Here is a 24,912-nt window from a genome sequence, read left to right on the forward strand (position 1 = left end):
TGACTGGATATCTTAATATTAATATTAAAATATTAGGAGTATAATTCAAATAAAACTAAATTTTGATGAAATTTTGTTAAAGTCTTGTGTTATAATTTTAAAAATGAAAAATAATAAAATTGGATTTGTTACCAATTCTTCCATAATGAAACTTTTGGCGAAATTATATGGAGTATGCTACTACAACTAAGGAATTATATGGACTTGAGTTAAATAACTATTCATAAAGAAAATAATGTCATTGATTGAAAAACATTAATAGTTTAATTTATTTGCAATTAATTTTATTCATATGCAATTTAATTATTTTAATGTGTGATAATTGCAAGCAAATCTACTCAAAGGGTGTTTTGTAAATCTAAAATTAAATTCTTCTCAGTGTAGCAAGTTGCATATATATCATCTGATTTATTACAAGTAGCTCGTAGCCTTAACTAGACATTACCATTGGAAATTGCATATTGCATATATTAACATATTAGCAAATAAATAGTAACAATAATTAATATTATTATAATTAATGCGCCGACTATTTACATTCTGTAAGCTGGTTGTCATTCCTCAAATCCCTATAAAAGTCGGCACAATGGAATCTATTAAATCTTACTTATTTATCCAAACCAAAATATTCATCCAATCCTAATTGTCATTATTTAATCTTAACCAAGCTTATGTTTGAGATTACCTGATCCAAAAAGTCGGTTAATTTTAATTTAATAATACTCTCCATAACCGTCTTTTCTGCTTTGTCGGCTTGCCACCTTATAATTGATTTAATATTAATCACATTTCATATAATTATTGGTCAATACTTATGTGGATTTTTATTTATTAATCAATGGTGGGGCTATTATTATATTTAGATGGGGTTTATTTAATTATTTTAGGGGTTTTGGCGTCTAAGTTCAATGGGGGTTAATATTTATATGTCCACGTGTGTGACAGTTAAGAACAACCCAGATGAAATAGTAGGCTGGATTAATGTTAATTAATCTCGATTAATAATTACTTTTGTGTACGTTCGAATCAAATTTAATTTGCCAATTTGGATGAATTTGTTTCTCGAGTGAATGGATGCTTTGAACTTTGCAGCATTACAGTTGTATGATTTGAACTTTGGAGTATATATGAATTATGATAATAGTTTTTTGAATAAAAATTTATGCAGTCCATAAAAGGGTACATTTGATAATAAAAATATGTATTAATGATCTTTTTAGCTAGTGATAATCGTACATAATTGTACGTACATAATCGAACTTTTTTAACATTTTATATTGAAAATCGATTTATGAACATTAATAGATTTAAAATAAATTCCATACTAATCATTTTGCAACACTTCGAAAAAAAATTAAAATTTTAACTTAAATATTTGTATATTTATGAAAAAACTTATTTTTTTTACTATATATTGTATAACTAATTCAAATGAAGCTCGGAATCATGTTACAATTTAACATAAAATTTCTATATCACTCCTTTCTTATTGCTACGTACTAATACAATAAATAATATGATTAATTTTTAAGTAAATTTAAGGATATTATGTACATGCACAATTTATGTACATTTATCTTTTCTCTTTTATATATATATAATGCTCAAATCTCTTTACATTTTTATCATTTTCTACTTATTATGAGACTCCAATAGAAGGTATACTAGTCATAGGAAATATTATATTTTTGACAAATTAATTAAATGTTTTACTAAATCATCACAATTTTTCGATACAAATTAAAATTAAAGTTATTATTATTATTATTATTATTATTATTATTATTATTATTATTATTATTATTATTATTATTATTATTATTATTATTATAGAATTACAAATAAAAACATGCTATTATTGAGAGTGTATTGTAGCTAGCAAATTAAAAAGGTAATCACAATATTTGAAATACTAGGTTGATAAATAACGAACTGATCAAGTCAATAAAGACGTTGATAGAGTTATCAACAGTATATATATACTTTTCAAAGGAGAGATATCATGCATGCAACAAAGGCATTACATATTTACTATAGTAGTTAGATTGAAGTCAATATAGTAATTATAGTTGGTAGATTGAAGTCAATATTGGTGCACCGTGCACAGGAAGTGTATGAACAAAGTGTGACAAATTTGAATTTGTAAGATTGTTAAACAAGCTAGAAGAAGATTTACCAAAATACCCTTACACAAGGTTCATATTATGGTCAGTTTCTACGACCACATGCTATGTTTATGTTAGATCCATTACGTGAGCATCATCGGTTATAAATATTCTCTCTGTTCCACGGTAAGTGAGTCATTTCACGAAGACTAAAAAATGAGGTCTTCCTCTTGTTGAAACTTGAAAGCTCCTTGCTTGTTTGTAGGATTTGTTAGGATAGCTTGTGTCATCGTTAATTTCTTCGTTCTTATCGTTATTTTTTCTTCTTTCATCTTGCTTTCCCTTATGAAGGGTGCTCCTTATTTCCTCTTTTGTTGAGTATTTTGTTTGTGTGCAATAATCAATTGTTTGACTTTGTCTTTTTTTTTTTAACTTTGGGTTACCATTTATGTAGGCTAGTAATAAACGAGAGCAATATTTACAAATGACATTTCAGAAAAATTGACAAGGTCATTCTTTTGTGTCTAAGTCTAGAATTCAGGAATTGAGCAGATTGTTCCAACTCAATACAATAAAGAATTAAGATTAAAAGTATATAATTATAATGAATGACTCCTAGTTCAATTTGTGTGACCTACTTTAATTTTTTAGCTGCATTCATGTATCTATCCTAATTCAAAACTAAATTATTTTTTTATTAGATAGATAGATTCCAAATTTGGCATCTCTCCATCCTCTCTTTGTTATGAATGGTTCAGACCACCAAACTACTACTAATCAAGTCAACTTTAATGCACTAACCATGATATTTTATTAAATACTGAATAATTTAATATTTATTCCATTTTATGGGTGGAAAAAATATTATTCAATACTATGTTGACCTGAAAATGGAACTTTTGGCAGTTTGAGCAGTTGGAAAAATATTAAAATAAAGTTCGCATGATAGATTTCTGGTTGATTAATGCAACCTGCCAAAATCCTCTGTATGTGCTTCGAAAAATATTTGATAATATTGTTTGCTCTAAATTGTGAAAGCATATTTTAATTTTTTAATCTTTGGCAGTATTCAAAATTATATAAATTAACGCATAATTATTTAAGCTCTACCCTCTCATCCAAAACTGGACTTTTTAATCTTAATACTAATATGTAAATTTTAAAATGAATTGATTTCAAGAAAATCCCTAGTCCAACAAATTAAGTAAACAAATTAAACAAGATTTATTTAAATAAAAATAGTAGAGATATAGTATTTGATTCAAAATAACTATGTACCTACCAACTATTAGTAATATTCTTCAATGAAAATAAACAAAAATAATATTGTCAAGAACCTAATGAAAATTAAGTCGTAGAAGAATAATACACTAGCAATATTCTAAATTTAGTGTGACATATATGAGTATGACGAATTTCTAAAGCATATTACACTAAACAATTATATATTTTGTCGCTTGACGCCCAATAATTGAATTAAAAATCCTACTGCACCAAGATCAGTTTAATTTAGTGATAATCTTCACAAACAAATGACATAAAATAGCTCTAGATTCTCATGACCCGAAACATTTTGTTTTAATTTTGTTCTAAATTATTTGTGACGATATAATCGAACTGTTTTTCAACTTCTTTGTAATTATACACTAAAAAAAAATTATCTTTTAGGGACAAAAAAAATTGAGACACAATTACTAAGTTTTTGAAAATTAACCATAATTTAGGATGCAAAAGAAAGCGTCCCTAAACATACGGTTAATTTTTATTTTTGTTATAAAAAAAATCTTAATCTTTTGCTGTTATATGACGCTTTTATTTATGTCCCTAATTTTGGTTGAAACACTAACACGAATGACATATTATAAATTGTTGATTGTATAATTAGATACACAAATTAGTGTCCTTAATAGTATTAAAAATCACTTTTACAATTAGTTTTGTTGTAGTGATAATATCAAGTTGGATTTAACTTTGAGTTAGATTAGATTAGAGCTATAATTAATCAAATATGCTGATCAATTAATATCGTCATCCCTCGAATATGTTGTCATCTCAACTATTTTTACATTTACAAATGTATATAGTAGTTTTGGATTAAATTCTTGATAAGATCAGTGATAAAAGTGACACTAATTAAGTAAACACGTCCAAGTTCCAACTCAATTCTATCTGGGAATTTTTTTTAAAAAGTATTATCCTGCTTATTAGGAGTATATCGAATCTTAAAAGTTAAGTTGAGATTTAATTTGAAAAGACAAGTCGATATATATTGTCTTAATTTATACTATACTAATAAGTATAGTATAAGAGGAACAAAATACATTTAACCTTATAAACTTTCATTTTATTATCCTAAAATGCAACTGATAACAAATTGATTAAAAAGTGATATGATATGTCCTATATGCAATTACATCCTTTTTTTCATTTTATGGGTTTATCCAGTAGTAGAGTGGTTAATGTCTAATTAATATCAAAGATATTATGTTTGAGTCATCATAATAAAATGAAATTTGAAATTTATATATCCAATTAGTAAATAAGAAGATATATGGTTTACCGTATTTAAGGGTTGTGGTGGAAAGTAAAATTCCAGTATTAGAGTGAAATCAAGTAAAATTGGTTTTTTTTTGAATAATAATATTCTAATCTAATCAAAAGTTTCCAAAAGGCATGAGGTCATGAACATATATACAATTGGCAAGAATTCAGAACATTTCACCTCTTCACTCCTCATTTTATGTTAGGTTCATGAATATTATAAATAGTGTTGTGCTATTCATGTTTCTTTTTATGATGGTTTAGTATAAAATATCAAGTTGGAATTATTTTTAGGAGAAATGCATTGAACAGCATATGGTATGAGGTTCCACATTGAGAATTATGAGAGGCAAAAGTTATGAAATGGTGTCATGTCAAAATATTTGGAAACTTGAGGTTGATGTGATAAGAAAACTATCTACAAAGTTGATTCTATTTTATGGGACAGGATTTGTTTTGTGACTTGGAAACTCTCGTACACTCCTCACGCACTATAAGTGACATTTAGTTAATATTCGAAAAAGTAATGTTGGTTAGATTTGAGAAGTGTTTTATAGAAATACAAAAAAATAGTTTTTCTATTGACGATAAGATTTTTATTGCGCAATCGGTATAGTAGGAGAGAAAGAATTCTTTCCCTCCATAAAAATAGTTAGTTATAGGCGACGTGAGCTTTAATATGCAATCGGTAACAAAAGAGAGAAAGTGAAAAACGGTGATAAAGTTTTCATAAATAGAAAACTACGACTAATTTCAATGAATCAATCAATATGAAAAATGAGACTATTTTTTCTGGATGAAGTGAGTATTAAATTATTGGGCTATTTGGTTTGGACTATTTATGATGTTATTTTGTTTAAAATAGAATATTCTTGGTCATGTCTCAAACCATCAAATTCTAGCTATATTTTTCATAAATGATAGCACTGTAATAGAAAGTGTGTTGAAAATGTTATTGGCACGTGGATCTTACTTTTATATATTAATTTTATATTAAAATATGAGTGAAATGAGTTAGTGGAATGTGAGATCTATTATAAAAATGGTAAAAGTGAAAGGTGATAAATTTTTAGAGATGAATTAAAATGGAAATAAGTCACAAATTTTTAGGAAAAGAGGAAGTATAATATTTTTAAATTATTACGTATTCAAATTGGAGGCCCCAAATCAGTTAGAGTTTTTGGCCCAAGTTAGAGAATCCAAATATTAATGTCAATGAACTGAGTTGACTCAAAAAGCCCAATAAGCTATAGTTAATTTGGAGACAATTCATGGATACTATTTTATAGTATTTGGACCATCCAAATCAAAGTCCATTAGAGCCCAAGATATCTCAAACATTTTGTAACGATTAATTATCTGAAAATACTAAAACAAATCGACATGCTTATGATACATAAGCTTGAGATCATTATAATTTTGACTAAAACTTTAAAAATTAAAATACAATCTCTTTTTATAAATTCAAAAAGAGTTGAGCGACTAACATGTAATCTAACGGTAATTTGTGTAATTTTTTAATTACAAAATGCGTAGCGGTCTTGCCTCGTGGATTACTCTAAATTTTGATATGTCCCACGACCTTGAAAATTCATTAGAGAAAAAAAAACACTATTTCGAAGTTATGGGTTTGTCTCAATTATTGCATAGTGAATTTTCTTTTGTGAAATTGTGTCTCATATGACAATCGATAAATCAAACGTGGATGTATAGCCGATAAATTAAATAATGTCGTTTATTTATAAAAAGAACGACATCGTTTGGTTGAACAATATATTAAATGTAGGTGATCAAAATATTTCATTATAGGATGATTGAGAACAATCATAACTTCATGATTTTCTTGGTTGATTTTTGAACTTGTGACAACCAAATTTCATGTTTTCTTGACAATTTGCCCTTAGTTCAAGTTACTTCCTTTTTTGTTGTTTTACTTTACTTTGCTTTAGCTTGGCCTGTAAATTTTACTATGGGGAATTTACCCTTATAAGTTTTATATTCTATTAAGAATATATTTATCTTCCACAATGACCAAATTCATGCTCAGCTTCATTTATGTTCTTAACCTCATATTCAAGCAGTGGCGGATCCAGGATTTACAAATGGAGGGGGCGAAATATATATTAGTAGGTTGGTTTAAGGTGAAAATACTTTTTTTATTTTCGGAGCGACGTCGGGGCAAACGGAGGGGCGAATATGGTACTACTAATTCATAAGATATACTCCCTCCATTCCGCTTAAGATGACACGTTTTTCTTTTCAGTTTGTCCCAACTAAGATGACACATTTCCTTTTTTAGAAATCTTCTCTCTCCAATTAATACACTCAACCACTTTTTCTCACTCCTATTAAAATATTCATCTTTCTTTATCTCTCTACTGTACTACTTACACCACATTTTATCTCTCCAATTAAACACTTTAACCAATAACTCCTAAAACCCGTACCGGCTAAGCAATGTGTCATCTTAGCCGGGACGGAGGGAGTATATAATATTTTTTTTTAAATGACTACTCCCTCCGTCCACGAATAGGAGTCCCGTTTTTCCATTTTGGTCTGTCCACAAATAGGAGTCCCGGTTCATAATTACCTTAAATAGTAAAAAGACTCCACATTCCACCAACTCATTCCACTCACATATCATTTAAAACTATTATATACAAGTGGGACCCCTATTCCACTAACTTTCTCCCACTCACTTTTCTTAACATTTCTTAAAACCCGTGCCGGATAGAAATGGGACTCCTATTCGTGGAGGGAGGGAGTATATATTAGAGCATGAATAACGCGCCTGGGCCGGGCCGCAACTCGCGAGTCCCGGCCCGTGTTTAGCGTTGGAGGGGAGAGCGGCACGGCCCAGGCCGGTCCTGAGGTTGCGTCCCGGGGCCTCTCCCTCCGTCACGTCCAGGCCGGCGATATGCGTGCCCGGGCCGCATCGGTTGTGGCCCATCCCGGCGTTATTTGCGTTCGGGCCGGGCCGCAAGTCCCCTCCGATTTTTTTTTTATTTTTTTTTTAAAAATTCGAAAATTAATACTCCCTCCGTCCCAAGGTATTAGACCAACTTTCCCTTTTGGGATGTCCCAACATATTAGACTCATTTCCTTTTTTAGCAAAAAGCATCTATCTTATTTTATTCTCCACCTACTTTTTTCTCTCTTCTCTCCTCTACTTTTTTCCCTCTCTCATACTTTACTCTCTCCACTTTAACTATTTAAATATCAATTCCTTAAATCATGTGCCCAAAAGAAGTGAGTCTAATACTCCGGGACGGAGGGAGTATATAAATATCACTCTTCCATCCATTTTCAAATCACTTCAACTTCATTCCCTCTCACTCACCATAAAATTCGAAAAATGAATCCTCGGCGTGAAGGCCAACGAGCAATCGAAGCTCAAATGGCTCGAATGTTAGAGACGGCGATGCCCGCAATCCAAGAAGAAATCAACAACGAGGTGGAACGCTATCAAGCTGCTATCCAAGCTTGGAACGAGCAACACGACCGGGTACCGCGTACTCGGATGTATATCCACCGAGACCGTGAACAAGCTGGTTTGCGGCTTTTCATGGATTATTTCTCTGCAGATCCTCGATGGAGTGATCAGATGTTCCGTCGCTGGTTCCGGATGCGGAGGAATGTGTTCTTGCGCATTGTCAACGCAGTTGTGGCTCGTGACGCGTACTTTATGCAAACCTTCGATGCTGTCGGGCGGCAAAGTATATCGACTTTACAGAAATGCACATCCGCCCTCCGCCAACTCGCTTACGGAACAGCTGCAGATATGTTTGATGAGTACCTCCATGTGAGCGAGCATACTGGACGCGCTTGCCTAGCCAAATTCTGTCGGGCAGTGATCGAAGCATTCAAGGACACATACTTGAGAAAGCCAACGTCCGACGATGTTCGCAGATTGGTGCGAATGCACGAGGAGAGGCACGGCTTCCCGGGGATGCTGGGCAGCATCGACTGTATGCACTGGCCGTGGAAGAATTGTCCAATGGCTTGGAGAGGAGCATTCACTAGCGGGCACAAGGGCTCGCATCCAACGATTGTGTTGGAGGCCGTTGCCGACCAACGGTTGTGGATCTGGCATGCCTACTTTGGAGTCGCTGGGTCGAACAACGACCTCAATGTGTTGAACAGGTCTCCATTGTTCAACGACTTGTGTGCCGGGTGAGCGCCTACCGTAGAGTTCACGGCCAACCACCGTCGGTACACTATGGGGTACTATCTGGCAAACGGGATCTACCCTAGATGGCCCGTGTTCGTGAAGACCATCACATGTCCGACTACGGATAGGAGGAAGTTGTTTGCCAAAAAGCAAGAGGCGGCTCGGAAAGATGTGGAGCGCGCATTTGGAGTTCTCCAATCACGTTGGGCTATAGTGAAGGGACCGGCCCGTGGTTGGCACCGTCCGCTAATCGCCGACATCATGTATGCATGTATCATAATGCATAACATGATCGTTGAGGACGAGGGAGACAACGCCACTGACTGGAGCGACGATCCGCTCGTCAGCGCCAGCAGTAGCTACACTGTCACCGATCCGATCGTGCAAGGTGTTCCTCCCGACGTGCGCAATGTCATGGCCCGTTCAGCGGCAATGCGCCAAGAAGATCAACACACACGCCTCCAAGCGGATCTAATTGAAGAAATTTGGAACCGCAATTGACTTATGTTTTAAATTTTTTTTTTTTCGAATTTTTAAATTTCAATGTTGTAATTTTCTATTTTCCGACTGAACAATGAATTTTCTCGGTTTTAATTGTTCAACGTATTCTATTTTACGATTAAAATATGTTGTGAATAGTGCAGATGAATAGTTGTGGCCTGAGTTGTGGCCCGAGTTGTGGCCTGCGGTGTTAGATGAGTTGTGGCCTGGAACCCCTAATTTGAGGGAATGATGACGTGGAGGAGACTTGCGGCCCAAATCCAGGCCAGGGTTATTCATGCTCTTATCCATTTATTAAATGTTTTTATTATCTTAGAACATAACTCGTGCCCGCCAATGAGCTCCGTTGGCTGAAGAGGTGGGAGGCTCAAAGGAGACGGCGGAAGTGGCGGAGGAGGGGAAGGCGAAGCGCACTAGTGTTTTCGTCTTGCTATAATGCGCATATATATATGCATCATTGCAGTAGTGGAGTCTCTGTGGACTTCCACTGTGAAATTCTGAATTTTTTATTCACAACATTCAAACACACAGATCATGAGTTCTACTCATTTTTTATTCTTTTCTCACTTCAGATCTGGTTTCCTCTCTCTTCCATTCCCCAATTTCAGCACCTCTCCAGATTTTTGGAGCTATGTCCGACCCCGAAGCTCTGATCGACGGCCTAGTCGGCGCCGGCGGTGGATTTATCGCTCAGCTCGTCACATATCCTCTCCAAACTGTAACGAATTTTTGTTTTTTCATTTTCACCGCTTTCAATTCCAGCTGTAAATTGTTGATGATATGATATTTCGTTTTGTTAGGTAAATACTCGGCAACAAATAGAGAGGGATCGGAATGTGAGGAGGAAATTTGGGGCTTTGGAACAAATGTATCATGTAATCTCTCTCTCCTTTGGTCTGATTTCTAAATTTTAGTGTTGATCTAATGCTTCACTTTCTGGATTATGGAATCATGTGCAGATTGTAGAGCAGGAAGGGTGGGAGCGGCTCTATGGAGGATTCGCTCCGTCGCTCGTCGGCATTGTGACGTCTGAGGTCAGTTTTCGACTGCTTTTACTGCATTTTTTGATAGAATTGTGGCGAATTGGTGGATTAGCTTTGGGAATTGCTCACTCCGGCCACAACTAGGAGTCGTAGACACGGATTTTAAGAAATGCGATTTGAAAAATATAATGGAATGTTAGTGAAATGAATTAGTAGAAAGTTGTGACGTCTGAGGCCGGTTTTTCAACTGTTTTTATTGCATTTTTTGATAGAATTGTGCGAATTGGTGATTAGCTTTGGGAATTGCTCACTCCGGCCACAATTAGGAGTCGTAGACACGAATTTTAAGAAATGCGATTTGAAAAATATAATGGAATGTTAGTGAAATGAATTAGTAGAAAGTTGTGACGTCTGAGGTCAGTTTTTCAACTGTTTTTATTGCATTTTTTGATAGAATTGTGGTGAATTGGTGATTAACTTTGGGAATTGCTCACACCGGCCACAATTAGGAGTCGTAGACACGAATTTTAAGAAATGCGATTTGAAAAATATAATGGAATGTGAGTGAAATGAATTAGTAGAAAGTTGGAATTACCTACCATTTCGAGTGAAAGTATAGGAGTAACTATTTATGGCTGTAGGAATTAGGTATACTCTTTTTAGGATTACATACTCACTATTTCATCACTTTGGGGACTTTACCAATTTTAATACAATATTGATAAAGTATGAGCGAACAAAATGTAATTGAGATAGTGTCAATTGATAGTGGAAGTTATAGTAGTAGTAGTAGTAGTGGAACCTTAATGTTTAATAAACAAAGTTCACAAAAATAGTATCATTCACACAAGGTCGTGTTTGGGGTGATCAAGGCTCTTGCCAGTGGGGTATCCGAATGCAGCGTGGCGCTGCCAATGAGTGCGGCAGTATGGTAGTCCAGGGAAGGGGCAGGGAGAGAACGGTGATAAGCTGGGTGGGGAAATGCTCTTCTTTTCTCTTGTTGTATGTGATACAGAGTTGAAGGCGGGTGGTCCGTTTATCTCCATAAGATGTCTGCAAAAGCAGCACAACACATAGCTGTGTATCACTATGGCTCTTATGTAATTGCTACTCATATTTTACAGGGTGTTCACAATTATTTCTATCAGAAATTCAGGAACAAGGCTGAGACCACTGCTCTGGCTGGGTAATATAGACTCTTTCCCTTGTTGTATTTGGATGTAGATTTCATTTTGCATAAGGCGACTGATGACAATTAAAACTTTCCATTAACAGGTGTGTAAGTGCGCTGTTGACGAATCCTATTTCGCTGGTCGTGACTCGCATGCAGGTCATGATTCATCCTTTATCCTTAACGCTTCAAACAATGGGACAATATCGACCGTTTACCCTTATGCCTGTTCTTGGTAAAAACTGCAGACTCACACAAAGAAAAACCAACTGAATCATACAGATTTGCTGTCTCCCGAGGATGTGATTCCTTCTGAAGACGAACCTCCTCCCTTTGGTATTAACCTTGCGGTAGGTGCACAGTTTCAATCTCTATATTGGAATTACTTCTTTGGCTTAGACTGTAAATTCTTCTGTGGTTGATTATCTGAATCCAAATAGGTGGATGATAGTTTTTATGTTGTTTCTCATAAGTTTCTTTACCTCTTTTTTGTTATTGTAGTTGTTTGATTAATAAGTTTTTTAGTAGTATTCAGTTTGATAAAAGTTGGTACAACTCTCTCACATAAGTCTCTTTTATCCTCACTTCCTTAGTACCCTTCAAATTTTAGTGATCTTTATTACTTTTAGGGGAAATTGCCAGAAAAACTATGTATTTTGATCAAATTCTAGTTTGTTCCACGACTTTAAAACTCGGTCGTAAAAACTATGAATGTGAACGCTTAATTTGGGTTAAATATTGTATGAAATCCATCTGAATAATTCTACGAATACGTGATTGCTTGTGAATGTTATCATTTTTACTAGTATCAAATAACTCAACCATGTCATCAATTTGAAAGACGTGTGCGTCGAATCAATGACATATTACAAAATGAAAATTGGAAGTTTTTGTCATGAGAAAATTGTTAAAATTCTAATTTTTATGACTGATTTTTAGATTTTATAGGGCACATTCATATTTGATAAAAATTTATGGTTTTTCCAGCAATGACATAAAATGAATTTAGACAGACTTGGCTTCATATATGTTCTTATCCTCAGATTCAAGAAGTCTATGGTGAGAGGGGAGTCTTGGGATTTTGGAGAGGTGCTTTGCCTACACTTATCATGGTATGTGCAAAGTTACTCTAAATTTAGGTGTTTTGGCTAAGGAATTTATTGATAATGCTTGGTGTCTCAGGTAACCAAACCTTCTATACAGTTTATGTTGTATGAGCCTCTCTTGAAGGAGCTGAAGAAGCGAAAGCGGCTTTCAAGCGATAAGCATAACCGTGACGCCACTAGCCTTGAGGTAATTTTTCATATCTCTCACATTTTGTCATTTTGTCATTTCGGGTTGTATCCTAATAGAGGTCACATTTCACTTTTACTAAATGGTATATATAAGTCTCACGTTCCATTAATTTATGTAAGTGAGCCACATTTTATTAAAATTTTCAGCTCAGGTTACTTACATTTCTTAAAATCTATGTCGGAAAATACTAAGACTCCTATTGCCGGACAAAGGGAGTATTTTGCTACTCTCTCTGTCCCACAAGAGTATGCACTTTTATTTGGGCACGAATTTTAATGCGTAATTGATAAAGTAAGATAGTGATAAAGAGAAAAAGTAATTAATTATTGGTCAGTGGAGAATGGGTCTCACCTCATTAGAGATAAAAGAGTTTCCAAAAAGAAAGTGCATACTCATGTGGGACGAACTAACTGAAAATGAAAGAGTGCATACTCTTGTGGGCCGGAGGGAGTATTTGGTCTTAAACATTACTACATCATCATGGTTAGATTTTTTTGCTGGAAACTTTGGCAAACCTTGGAGCTACAGTTATGACGTATCCTCTTCTTGTTATCAAGGTAACACCTATATATTCTTATGTAGTGATTGCAAATACTCTGCTGACATCCTGTTATACCATTGAAGTTGAGTCGTATTTCATTTTAATCAACCCATTCAGGTGAGCTTAGTTTTCTTTTTCAGAACGAGATTTTATGCAATGTTGTTTTACGAGTTAGGTAGCATTTCTTTTCAACTAAAGTGGGACACATGAGAATATTCATTAGAATTTAGCATGCTGTTTCCTTCCAATATTTTAACATTACTTGAGGTCTATTATATCGCAGTCACGACTTCAAGCAAAGCAAACAGTTGAAGTCGAAAGACATCGATACAAAGGTTAATTTGTTATGAATTTTTTTTGTTTTGTCACTTGCATGAGAAACATATATATCCAACATTCACATAGAAATTGACTTAAGGATCGTTTGATAGGGAAGATGAGATAAGACAAAATATGATAAAAAAACAGCACATTATAGGTCAGATAACTCTTATATTTGACAATGTATAGGCACGGTGGATGCTATCGACAAGATGATACGCTACGAAGGTTGGTACGGTTTCTACAAAGGGCTGAGCACAAAAATCGCACAAAGCGTGCTTGCAGCTGCTCTTCCTTTCTTGCTCAAGGAAAAACTTGTCCAGGGCGTCCAATGGGTGCTATTAAAGGCTGGCATTCTCTTTTTCAAATTCATATGGTCTCTTTAACAATAACTTATAAAATATTCCATTTGTCCCATGTTATTACGCTTGTATTCTTATGTCTCATTATAAGCAAATTTGTCCCATGTTATTATGCTTGTATTCTTATGTCTCATTTTAAGTAAATCGTATTAATAATAACTTATACTTCCTCCGTCTATGAAATATTGTCCAAGTTTGACTTGGCACGAGTTTTAAGAAATATGAAGAAAAGTGAGTTGAAAAAGTTAGGAGAATGAGGGTCCCATATTTATATATTAGTTTTATAATAGAATATGAGTGTAAAGAGTTAGCGGAAAGAGAGGTCTATTCACCAAAAATAGGAAACAAACAAAAAGAAAAGAAAAAAAAACAAAGTTGACAACTTTTTACATACGGACAATATTTCATGGACTGAGGGAATAGTAAAATATGAGTGAAATAAGTTAGTAAACTGGGACTCCTAAAGTGGAATGGAAGGAGTATTAGTTTTATAATAAAATATGAGTGAAATAAGTTAATGGAACGTGAGACCTATTATCATTTATAGTAAAAAGTGGAAGTGGAAGGACGGAAGAAAATGGCAAAAGTGGACAATTAATGTGGAACGGGGAGTACTTATAATTTTCCTTAAGCCCAGCCCATTTCAATCCCAATCGGGCCGACCCGGATAAAGCCCAGCCCAATTATGACAAATTAACAATACACAATAGTGTAAATGTCGTCTCTTTCTTCCATCACTCACACTGTAACTGAAGAATCAATTCATTTTCAGTTTCAGACAATAAACCCTAAATCCAGAAATCAGAGAGGATGCAGGAGAAGAAAGTGGAAAATCCAGCCAACAAGACCCCTAAGAAGGCCAATCTACTCGATCACAATTCCATCAAACACCTCCTCGATGAATCCGTCACTGAGGTTTGCCAATTTCACGAATTTTCACGATCAATTTTGGGGATTTTATCGCAATTTTAGATTTTGCGTCGTTTTTGAATGATTTGATTCGGAATTGACTTCGATTTGCCTGGTTTTCATCGGTTGTAGATCGTGACGAGCAAAGGCTATCCCGAAGATGTGAGGATGAGTAACATTCGGTTGCTGATTGGGGCGATCATCATTGTTATTGCCGTCTTCGCCCAGTTTTACAACAAGAAGTTCCCCGAGAACCAGAACTTCCTCATCGGTTGCATCGTTTTATATCCTTTCTCATTTGCCTAATTTGTTAAGCTCAAAGATTTTTTTGTTTGCAATTGGGGATTGATAATTTGATAGAGCATTTCTATAATCACTGAGATGGAAAAAACATTTTTTGGTACCTTTGCATTTAAATATATGTAATTAAGCAAAAAACATGAAGGAATTTTATCATTTGAGGATTCATTTATCTGTGTTAGAAAACTGTTTTGTTTGTTTGATCCTTGACATTGGCAAGTATGTTTTGTTCAATGGGATATTGCAACTGATTATAAACCTGAAGCAAAAGAATGCAATTCTATTCACCTATCCTCCACCTGTAAGTTCTAACCTTTTTTCTCTGTTATGGACTTTATATGCTTAATTCAGTTTGCTTTTCATTCTATGGGATTTGAAGTACCACATAACAATGATTAGTATTCCAAATTGTAATCTTTTCTTGTTTTGTTTTTAAATTAGTACTGGTTGAATATCTGACAGAGTTGTTTTTGGCATGATGTGAGTTATGTTTGCCATTTGGTTTCTTGATGTGTTTCTTCATTTTTGAACAAATTACGATCACCTGCTTGCACTCTCAACACTTGTTGCTTCATGTAAAAATGATGTTAAACATTTGGCATTGGTCTTCAAAATTATGTTTTGATCTTTTACCTGTTTATGTTCTTTTGCTTATCCTGAAGCATGTGAATGATAAAAGTGGTTTTTTTTATTTGTAATGTTGATATTTTATCTAGAGAGCATTCTTGGTCTTTTGCTATTAAAATGGGCCATTTGCTATTTTTCTAGAAATGATTGTTTTTTATCTTTGTCTTCATTATACACTTAGTCACTTAGAATATTCTTGATATCAGTGGTAGAGCTTCATTATAGCAAGATCCATCACTTAAAATGTCTTTGCATCACATTGAAATTTTATTTTAAACTAAATAGTGAGATTGCCTCATGTTCCTGGAAGCAAATGAACTTTTCTTTGTATCACATAGGCTAATGTCGAGTTCTAAATATGGTTTGATATACATAGCCAGAGCATGGGAATATTCAGTTTTTTTAATATTAGTTGCTTTAATCAACTATGAGATTTTGTAAAGGAAAATGCTGGCCTTTGGTCTCAACTTGGTTTATCCTGCATATGTGTATAAGTACATTCCAAGTGGCAATTTCATCCCACATTTAATTTTTTATATTTGCTTCGAATACTAGATTTCACTTGTTATACTTGCTTCATAATATATGTGGTGTAATCGTTACCAGAGCAAAAGATAATGTCAAACTGGGGAAACTGTACGTAAATAGTTAGACGATATGGGATTGTTGAGATTCCTTACACATAAAAGTTTGTAGTTATAATGTTTACACTCTCTTACTATCCGGATTACCAGGCCTAGAACCTGAGGTTTGCATAGCAAACTGGTCGTATTAGGTTTGTGAGATCTTGGATGAGTTTTTTTGTCATGTATCAGCTGACATGGGTTGCACATTTCACTTTTAATATTTCTTAGAATTTGAATCTCAATGCTATATTTTTGAGTGCTCAAGATTATGTCGTTTCTAGTCCCCATTTTGACTATTAAAAACTTAGGTTAATTTTATTTTGACCTTTTTTGAGAGCTCGAGAGGATGTATTAATATGGAAGTTGTTAAGGCTTTCAGTTATTCATGTTGTCTTCTTATCTTAGCTGTTTATGGTTATCCATAAATTGAAAGGCACATCAAGTCTCTCACGATTCCATGAATGTTCGATTTTTATTACTAACACTATCTAGGTGCCGGGACCAGGTTGAGAAATTTTTGTATTCAGACGTACTTCTGTGTCTGTGTTTCACTCTGCTATCATTCAGAATCAAATTCTTATTTTAGAATTAGGTTATGAATAAAGAATTCATAAACCATGATTATCTACTTGATCTTTTTTCATATAGAGAGAAAACTGAATCTTATCTGCTGAATTGTTTCGACAGGATTCTTTCAACTCTACCGGGTTAGTAGTAACTTCTAAGATGCCAAGATTCTCGGACATGTATACACTCACAATAGCCAGCGCAGACCCCCAGTCGATATCTGCAAAGCCACCAGTTGAATTCACCAAAAGCGTGACTAAGTGGTAATCTCTCGACTTTCCCCCAGCCACGAACGACCACATTCTTGATGCTAATATTGCTTATATACTTTTGTAGGTTCACCAAGGATGGAGTCTTGGTAGAGGGCCTTTTCTGGAAGGACGTCGAAGGTCTGGTAAATGATTATGCCAAAGAATCTAAAAAGAGCAAATAAATTTCAACTTGTAGCATATACCAATGGATCTTGTTGCTAGATATATGAGGACTAGTTTAATTGACAGTGATTGAAAGTGAGAGCTCTCTCTCTTGAATGGATTTTGCATTATTACTATGCTGATCAAAGGGGTAGGATTGCTGATATAACTCTGATTGAATTGTTACAAGTGAAAATACTTAAACTCTACTGTGTTTTAGATCTATATCTGCAGTTTCCATGATGTTTCTTGTTTTTCTATGGATAAATAAATAGAAAATTTAAAGGCTACATCACGGTGGACTTGAATAGTCTCATAATGTTTCTTGTTGATATCATTAATTTTATAAAATTCATAAAAATTAAAGATTGATTTGTTCATTTATCTATGATTGAAAATAAATGAATGATAAACAAATCAAATTTTCATTTGAGTACTCCTATAAATTAAAATAAATAGGTAATGTAGACTATATGAGAGCTATGAGTAGATATGCCCACGGTTCGTAAACCGGCGGTTCCGGTTCAGAATTTCGGTTTCAGGAAATGTGGAACTGGAACCGAACCGTGAGGCTATTTCACGGTTCCGGTTTCGGTTCGAAAACCGTCAGTTCCAAACTGACGGTTTTCACGGTTCCGAACCGCCGGTTTTTCGGCGATCTTTTATGGGTTTTCACGGTTCTGAACCGCTAGTTTCTGGCGGTTTTTCGTGGTTCGGGCTCGGTTTCACGGTTTTTCATGGTTCCGGTTTGGAACCGTCCGGAACCCGGTTCGTAAAATTTGAAACCAGAACCGGCCCATGGTTCAAAATATGGCGGTTACAATTCCGCGGTTAACCGCCGGAACCGAAAACCTTGGGCATCTCTAGCTACGAGCATTAAAATCATTATGTACACAATAAAGTTCTAAGTTCATAGTTAGGAAGATAAATCCACTTACTAGATTTAAAATATTAGTGCAAAATATATTTTTTTTTCTATTACTTATGGGCCCTACCAGAATATTTTTAAATTCATGCAACAAAACGTATATAAAATTCCTATTATCACAAGTACAATAATTACAAAGCTCATTTTATATAAGTGGATGTCAATATCCAAGCTTGTGATAGAAAATCATGTGTGGGCCCTTATATATTCATAACCACTTAATTAAAAACTAATTATGCTGACTTCTGACATGTATATGATACTATATTCTAATTATTAATTAAACACATGAAAATTTGACTTCTTAGTCACTTATCATCTCTTTCTATGGGCGGTGTTCTTGTCTTATGAAGTGGTCTTTTATATTTGCCGTGTATAATAAACAATCATTAATTCACCTATTCTATTATTTAAGATAGAATTTCTTTAAGCACTAGTGGAGTTATAAAAGTAATAAAAATGGTATTCAAATTATATTCTTGGTTGAGATATTCCAAATTAAATGTTATACTTCTACTTTTGATAAAAATAAACTCTTAGACCTTAGTATTAGTCTCACGCTCCCTCTGTTCCATTATAGAGTCATTTTCTGTTTAGATACGTTCCATGATAATAGAGTTATTTTTCTTTTCAGTAAAAATCAGCATATTACTTCTCATTTACTTTACTTTCTCTTACTTTATTCTCACTTTATCTTTCAATCTTTTTCATTTTCTACTTTGGTTCATTTTGCAGCTCCGAAAATCAATTGAAAATCACAAAGTTCATACTCCGTTCATTTCTTAACAATAGAAACTTTGAAAGCGCTACGAGTTTTAATAGAAAATCAATCAAGTAAGAGAGAGAACGAGAAAAAATGTGTAAAGTAACACAGAGAAACATAAAATGTTGTGGAATTTGTGCTAGTAGATTGTAGAATATATTTCATAAAATAGAAAGTTTCTATTTTAAAAAATAATCCGAAAATGAAAGCGTTTCTATTTTTAGGAAACACATGGAGCATTTATTTCCCGTTATCTAATGATGTAAAAAATCGATCACCCACGCGTAATATATTCTTCATGTTTGAAACCAATAATTCATCTTTTTATGAACAGAGAATGTCGTTTAACTTACTTGCAGTGACATCCATATATAATTTTCAGCCGTTATATTATCCATAATTTCATAAAAAAACTTCTTTTAGATAATTGCAAAATAATCTAAAATTTATAATTTATCATAACAAATTTGAAAATTGTATAATGAAGAAGAATTTAATCAAATTTTGTGATGAACACAACTCGCTGACGTGGAGCGTTAGGAAACAGCCGTAATTGGGTAGTTTGCGGGGCCCATCTGACGTGTAATCGCGGAACCGAGCGAAGCAATTGAGCCGGATTTAAATAGATGCCTCACGTCCGCCATTTCCTACAAAGCTCTTCTTATCCCTGCATTTTGAGGTTCCGCTTCTCCCTAAAATCTTCATCTCGATTTTCACGCCACGCTTTCAATCCGATCACCTCATCGGAAATCGCGATCGCCGCAGCAGCGCCATCTCCCGACTGATCCAACAGCTTTTGCGATTCGCGAAATGTCGAATTCCGAGAAACAGCAATCGGCGGAGGAGGATCGGCGGATCGACGACGTGGATCGCGCCGATCAGGTTTTGGATGTTTCCTCCAGCTGCGAGGAGGCGTCGGTGCGATCGAATCGGTCGGTTACGCGGAGATTGACGGAGATTTTGGTGGAGGATAGGGATGCCGATCTGCTGCTGCAGAGGAGCGGGAGAGGGGAGGGGGTTATGCAGTGGCTTGGCGCATTGGATTTGCAGGTGACGGGGGCTTGCCGAGCGGATGAGAGGCTGAAGCCTTTGCTCAAGCTGAACGCCTCCGCTGCCATGGCTGAGGATGGTCTGCTTGCTCATCTTAGTCAGGTATGTATTGCAAATTGAGCTATTGAATGAATCGTGTAAATTGTAATTGACATTTTAATGTTTTAATCGGTTGCGTTTGTTTAGTTAATCTGGAATTGGATGTAATGCTGCTTGAGCTATTGATATGATCGTGTGATTGATGATTGTCCCTTTTTTTGTTCACAGCACTTTGAGCCGTCAGAGGTTGGGATATTGGCTAGGTGCTTGTGCGCTCCGCTGGTTTCTATCCGGATCGGAAAGATCAACAAGCAAGGAACGCTTCTGTCACCGACCTCTGTAAGGTAAGTCTGCAAGGTTACCTGTTCTTTTAGGGGGATTGTGGTGCGGTTTATGCAAATAATATCATTTCATTATGTATGGAAATCACTAATAAATTGGGCGAGCAAATTAAGGGTTGTCTATATCCGTAATGCCATTGTAAACCTAAGGGCTCGGTGGCTGTTTGTGTAAAGTATGTGGCAATTTGTTTATAGGTAAGCAGTCGAGTATTGGATTATTCAAAATTAGTTCCGATTTTAACGCTATCTAATTGTTGTACACGGTCACATTCAAATGCCATAGATTTGTAAGCCTAGTTGTTATTTGGCTACTAAATTGCTGAGAGGTAGTAATTCAGTAACAATTGAAAACAAGTTACTAACAAGCAATGAAGCAAAGCAATTTAACTGAACTCACTTTTCCCGTGTGACAATTTCTTCCTTTGCTATAATTTATAATGCTTCAGATGTATTAACTGTGCTTGCTTGTCTTGTATATTTCTTATGTGTTGTAGAATAAATACATATCTTGTTAACTTTACTATAAACCTAACATTCTTTCTATTCCTCTATGCCTCAGAGTACTGATTTCTACGTTATAGTGTCCATTTCTTCTCATTTCGATGAGCTAACATGGTTATTCTTATACAAACTAAGTGGCTGATAGTAATATTGTTTTTTGTCATCTTGATTCCTAACCTTATTTTGGGTTCACATTTTGAGTCTCTTTGTATTTAAAAGTTCAGAATTTTGTGTTAACCTCTTGATGAGTGGTAAATGCTGGATTCTATCGTAGATCCCTGTGTCTTGATATGACTTCTTCTTACCTAGGAGGTTCCTTTGACATGTGGAGACCCCAGGGAAGGTTTGTGTAGAAATGTGAGTCTTTGTGGTTCAGAGGAGATTTTAGCTGTAACTTTTCATGTCTGATGACCCATTGCATATATCTGAGAACTGTGAGTCTGTGATTCATGACTTGCTCCTCTACTGAACTACTATTTTAGTTTGGATCAAGCTGTTATGTCTTCTGTGTTCTTTATCCTATGCTGTCCTTATTTCATGATATTTATTATGTCTGACGCAAGTTATGTTTCTATAGCTAATGCAAATAAATGTATCTTCACCGTGTTTGCAAATTTCTTATGATTCCTGACTACCTAGGGTGCTGTATTTTAGATTGTTAATGGTAACATTGTTCATCCTTCCAAGTGAAAACATCTTCTTACTTGTAGGTAAAGTGGCGTAGACTATTATGATCTCTGATTAAGAAGAAGTAAAGGTAGCGTCATGCTTCTACATTATATCATGCTCTACAAGAGTTCGTTGACTTACTGTATATTATCAGTATCCTTCTGCTTTGATGTCTGTTACTGCTAATGGTATTTAATTGTGATTCAGCTATATATAATGTTTGTGCTTATGTATATATGTATCTGCTTTGTTATTTTTCCCTATCTTGCATGCAAGTTGCTTGGAATCAATGTTCCGTTTTGTAATTAATTGGTTAGAGAAATTATTATTATGTGATGAAATTGTGTAGCTAATGCATTTTGAGATTTCAACCTGTTGTTTAGTTCTTTAAGTTGGTCTATTCAAGATTTTGTTGCATTTAGCACCCTCGAGATTGCAATAATGTTGCGTTACTTAGAAATTTAGGCAGTGGTAAAACTTTACCTTATTCCGGCTATCTAAACTATTGTTTATTAACCAGTATACTTTTTTCAAGATCAAGCGCACCAATAATTTTTTTCTTATGCTACATATATCATACTTAATTGTAGCAAAAAAAAGTAAGATCAGTCATGTGAGATATATAGCCAATTTTATGTGGTTTAAGATGTAACTTGCCATGTTTGGATTTGATCTTCTCCATGAAAAAACTCAGGTTATGATCTTATAGTTTAAGTGTGTTCAAACTCTACTGCACAGTAATCAGGACATAGATGTACTGCAAGTGTTCAAAATTAGAGGGTATGGTGATTTTTGTTATAGATGGGGAATGAAAATGAGGGAAAAATAAAACGCATGAACTTAAAGTTCGGTTTCCACAAAAATCAGACCAACTTAAACTGGGTCACCTGAATCTTGCATTACTTTACAACATGCTTCTCGTTACCATAGATGGTATATTTGACTACTCTGACTTGGAAATGTGGATTGCTGCCTGTAGTTTCGTATTACTAGTGGGTATTAGGGGAGATGTAGGCAGTCATTGACCTTTTCTATTAGTTTGGAATCTACTTCCTTTATACTTGTGCTGATTCTTGTTTATGAACTTTAATTTGTTTGTTGTTTGAACAGGGGGAATTTATGTCTCACCCTTCTGCCAACATCCGATTTGCGATTATCATTTAATGGAGATGATGGTTCAGAGGAGAGGCTGGCAACATTAAGCACTGAGGCTCAATGTACCGATGTAGAAATTGAGAAGATCCCTGCTGATAAGTCTGGAAGGTCCTTCTTTGTGAAGAACTCAGATGGCGTGGTTTCTTATTTTTGGTGCTCTGAAAAATCTACGCTTTTGGGATATGAATTGCTCAGAAAGGTAAGGATTAAAACATTGCAAGCCTTGTTTCACGTTGATCTATGTATCCGGAGACATTTCTCAATTTTAATTTTCTTGTCGGAACAGTTGAAGGATTTGCTAGCTCAGAAACCGTCACTCGCTGAACTAACTGGAATTAGCGAGTCGCGGCTCAACTCTTTTGTGAGTCATCTTCGAGCGTACCTTGCGGGATCAGTGGCACATAATGGTCAAGTAAGTGGCGTGCTATCGGCTAGCCCTTCAGATGGCTCTGCTGATTCATCTGAACATCATAATCCTCATTCTTTGGCCAATTGTTCGAAGAGTTCACGCATCAGGCAATATGGCAGTCAAGGATCAAAGACAAACCTCATCTACCAGGGCTGTTTAAGTCCCAGGTCGAGTTCCTTCAAAGAAGGCCTGCAAAAAAGTTTGTCTGACGTAAGGAGTGCCGCCAGAGAAAAATTGAGGCGTCGTGCTGAGAATAATGTTCCATTCATCGACAGCTTACTCGAGGCTTCAACCAAAAGTGGTGATTGCTCTCAGAAAGGAAAACTTGCTGAGGTGAATGGGAAAGGACCTTTGTTAAGTTTAAACTTCTTGGAAGTATTTGGTTCTTCGGGGGAGCTCCCGCTTTCAGGACCCGAAACACAGGTTCCTTCGTCGAGTCCATCCCCCTTTTCGCCTCACTACTGCTGGTGTCCTCCCATTGCATCAACACTGCAATTCACTAAAGTTCCCATTTCATCCACAGAGTCCTCCCTGCCTCCACTCTCGTCTCTGCTATCATCGTCAGCTCTCGTGACCTCAAAACCATTGCTAGATCTAGCTGAGCTTCCACCTTTCGATTTCCCTAGCTTCCTCCCAGAGCCTTTGGTTAGATTACCATCTTCCCAGCAAATCCCGACGTTCACGCCTTTGATCTGCGACCCTATCGTTCACATCCCAGTCATCGACATCTGCTCGTCTGGCCAAGGGTATCTAGTCAGTGCCGGTCCCGCCATGTCCACCTCGATTCCACCCTTGAACCCGAACCTCGTCGACCCCCTCCTTCCAAATGGCGAATCCATGGTGGAGAAAAGCGCAAGGGAGACGCTCCGGATGCTCATCAACAGCTCCAACCAACCCAACCCTCGCCTGCTCGAGGTATGGCCTTCTGTCCTGAGCAGCAGCATCGACAGCCATAACATACTTGCAGCAGCAGGAAGCAGGGGTCTTTACATCGGAACCAAGGATGTCGAAGCTAGTCGGATGTCTTCTTTCGAGCTCGTTTTGTTATCCGATAATTCGGGGGCCGGGGGCGGCATTGTCAAAAGAGTTGCTAGCAATGATCATAAGGAGAAGGCATCTACCTCAGATCCGTCTAGTTTCGAAGAAACAATAGAATGATAAATGTCTCTTTTGAGTTTTAATTCAGTGAAAATGTATAGAACTCTTATCTATCAGCTTGTGGCTTAATGTTGTAATTATCAATTTTTTTTGGAGAAAATGAAAAGAAAGAGAAAAAAATGCAGTCTTTCTATGATTTTTATGAAGCAATGTTGTTTAGTTTGATTAATCAACCAAAGCCACTACATAAAGAGTTGTGTAAAATTGTGCACCACAAGTAGACAAAAAATGTACTCCATTAAAATGAACACAATAAAACTTTTATATCATTTCCGCAAATTCAAACTTTCATTACCAATATGAAATAATGATGAAATATCTTATATACTACAAATTTACCATGTAATTGAGAATAAATCCAAGCTTGATGATTTTTATGTCTGATCAACAACTAACAATCAACAACTATCAATATCTACGTTTTACATAGATCATTCGTGAAATTTTTACCAGAAACCGTACGCA

The 24,912-nt window shown here is 35.4% G+C and overlaps 3 protein-coding genes across 5 annotated transcripts; all 3 read left to right on the plus strand.

Annotated features, from left to right (window-relative positions):
• The first annotated feature begins 9,634 nt into the window (after positions 1–9,634).
• Positions 9,635–14,101, plus strand: LOC125203940 (peroxisomal nicotinamide adenine dinucleotide carrier-like). 3 transcript variants are annotated; one of them, XM_089065172.1, is made up of 11 exons: positions 9,635–10,036; positions 10,119–10,193; positions 10,278–10,352; positions 11,426–11,487; positions 11,577–11,631; positions 11,721–11,822; positions 12,516–12,584; positions 12,655–12,765; positions 13,257–13,426; positions 13,593–13,644; positions 13,820–14,052. In XM_089065172.1, the coding sequence occupies exons 1-11, from the start codon at positions 9,950–9,952 to the stop codon at positions 13,844–13,846; spliced, it is 885 nt and encodes a 294-aa protein (XP_088921298.1). In that variant the 5' UTR covers positions 9,635–9,949; the 3' UTR covers positions 13,847–14,052. The 3 variants fall into 3 exon arrangements, with proteins under 3 accessions (XP_088921298.1, XP_088921297.1, XP_088921299.1); XM_089065171.1 differs by having other exon boundaries at positions 9,636–10,036; positions 13,257–13,325; positions 13,820–14,101; XM_089065173.1 differs by lacking the exon at positions 13,257–13,426 and having other exon boundaries at positions 9,636–10,036; positions 13,820–14,101.
• Positions 14,102–14,722: 621 nt separating this feature from the next.
• Positions 14,723–17,659, plus strand: LOC125213269 (signal peptidase complex subunit 2-like). The gene is made up of 5 exons (XM_048113719.2): positions 14,723–14,907; positions 15,034–15,185; positions 15,421–15,502; positions 17,142–17,284; positions 17,358–17,659. Exons 1-5 carry the CDS (start codon positions 14,803–14,805, stop codon positions 17,452–17,454), a joined length of 579 nt encoding a protein of 192 aa, XP_047969676.1. The 5' UTR covers positions 14,723–14,802; the 3' UTR covers positions 17,455–17,659.
• A 2,134-nt stretch (positions 17,660–19,793) lies between these two features.
• On the plus strand, positions 19,794–24,593 carry LOC125221785 (uncharacterized). The gene is made up of 4 exons (XM_048124039.2): positions 19,794–20,277; positions 20,443–20,558; positions 22,836–23,079; positions 23,167–24,593. The coding sequence occupies exons 1-4, from the start codon at positions 19,936–19,938 to the stop codon at positions 24,445–24,447; spliced, it is 1,983 nt and encodes a 660-aa protein (XP_047979996.1). The 5' UTR covers positions 19,794–19,935; the 3' UTR covers positions 24,448–24,593.
• The last annotated feature ends 319 nt before the right edge of the window (positions 24,594–24,912 follow it).

This window comes from Salvia hispanica, chromosome 2 (genome assembly GCF_029641045.1).
Source record: "Salvia hispanica isolate PSC_SH4W2 chromosome 2, Shi_PSC_v1, whole genome shotgun sequence".
Classification (NCBI taxonomy): domain Eukaryota; kingdom Viridiplantae; phylum Streptophyta; class Magnoliopsida; order Lamiales; family Lamiaceae; genus Salvia; species Salvia hispanica.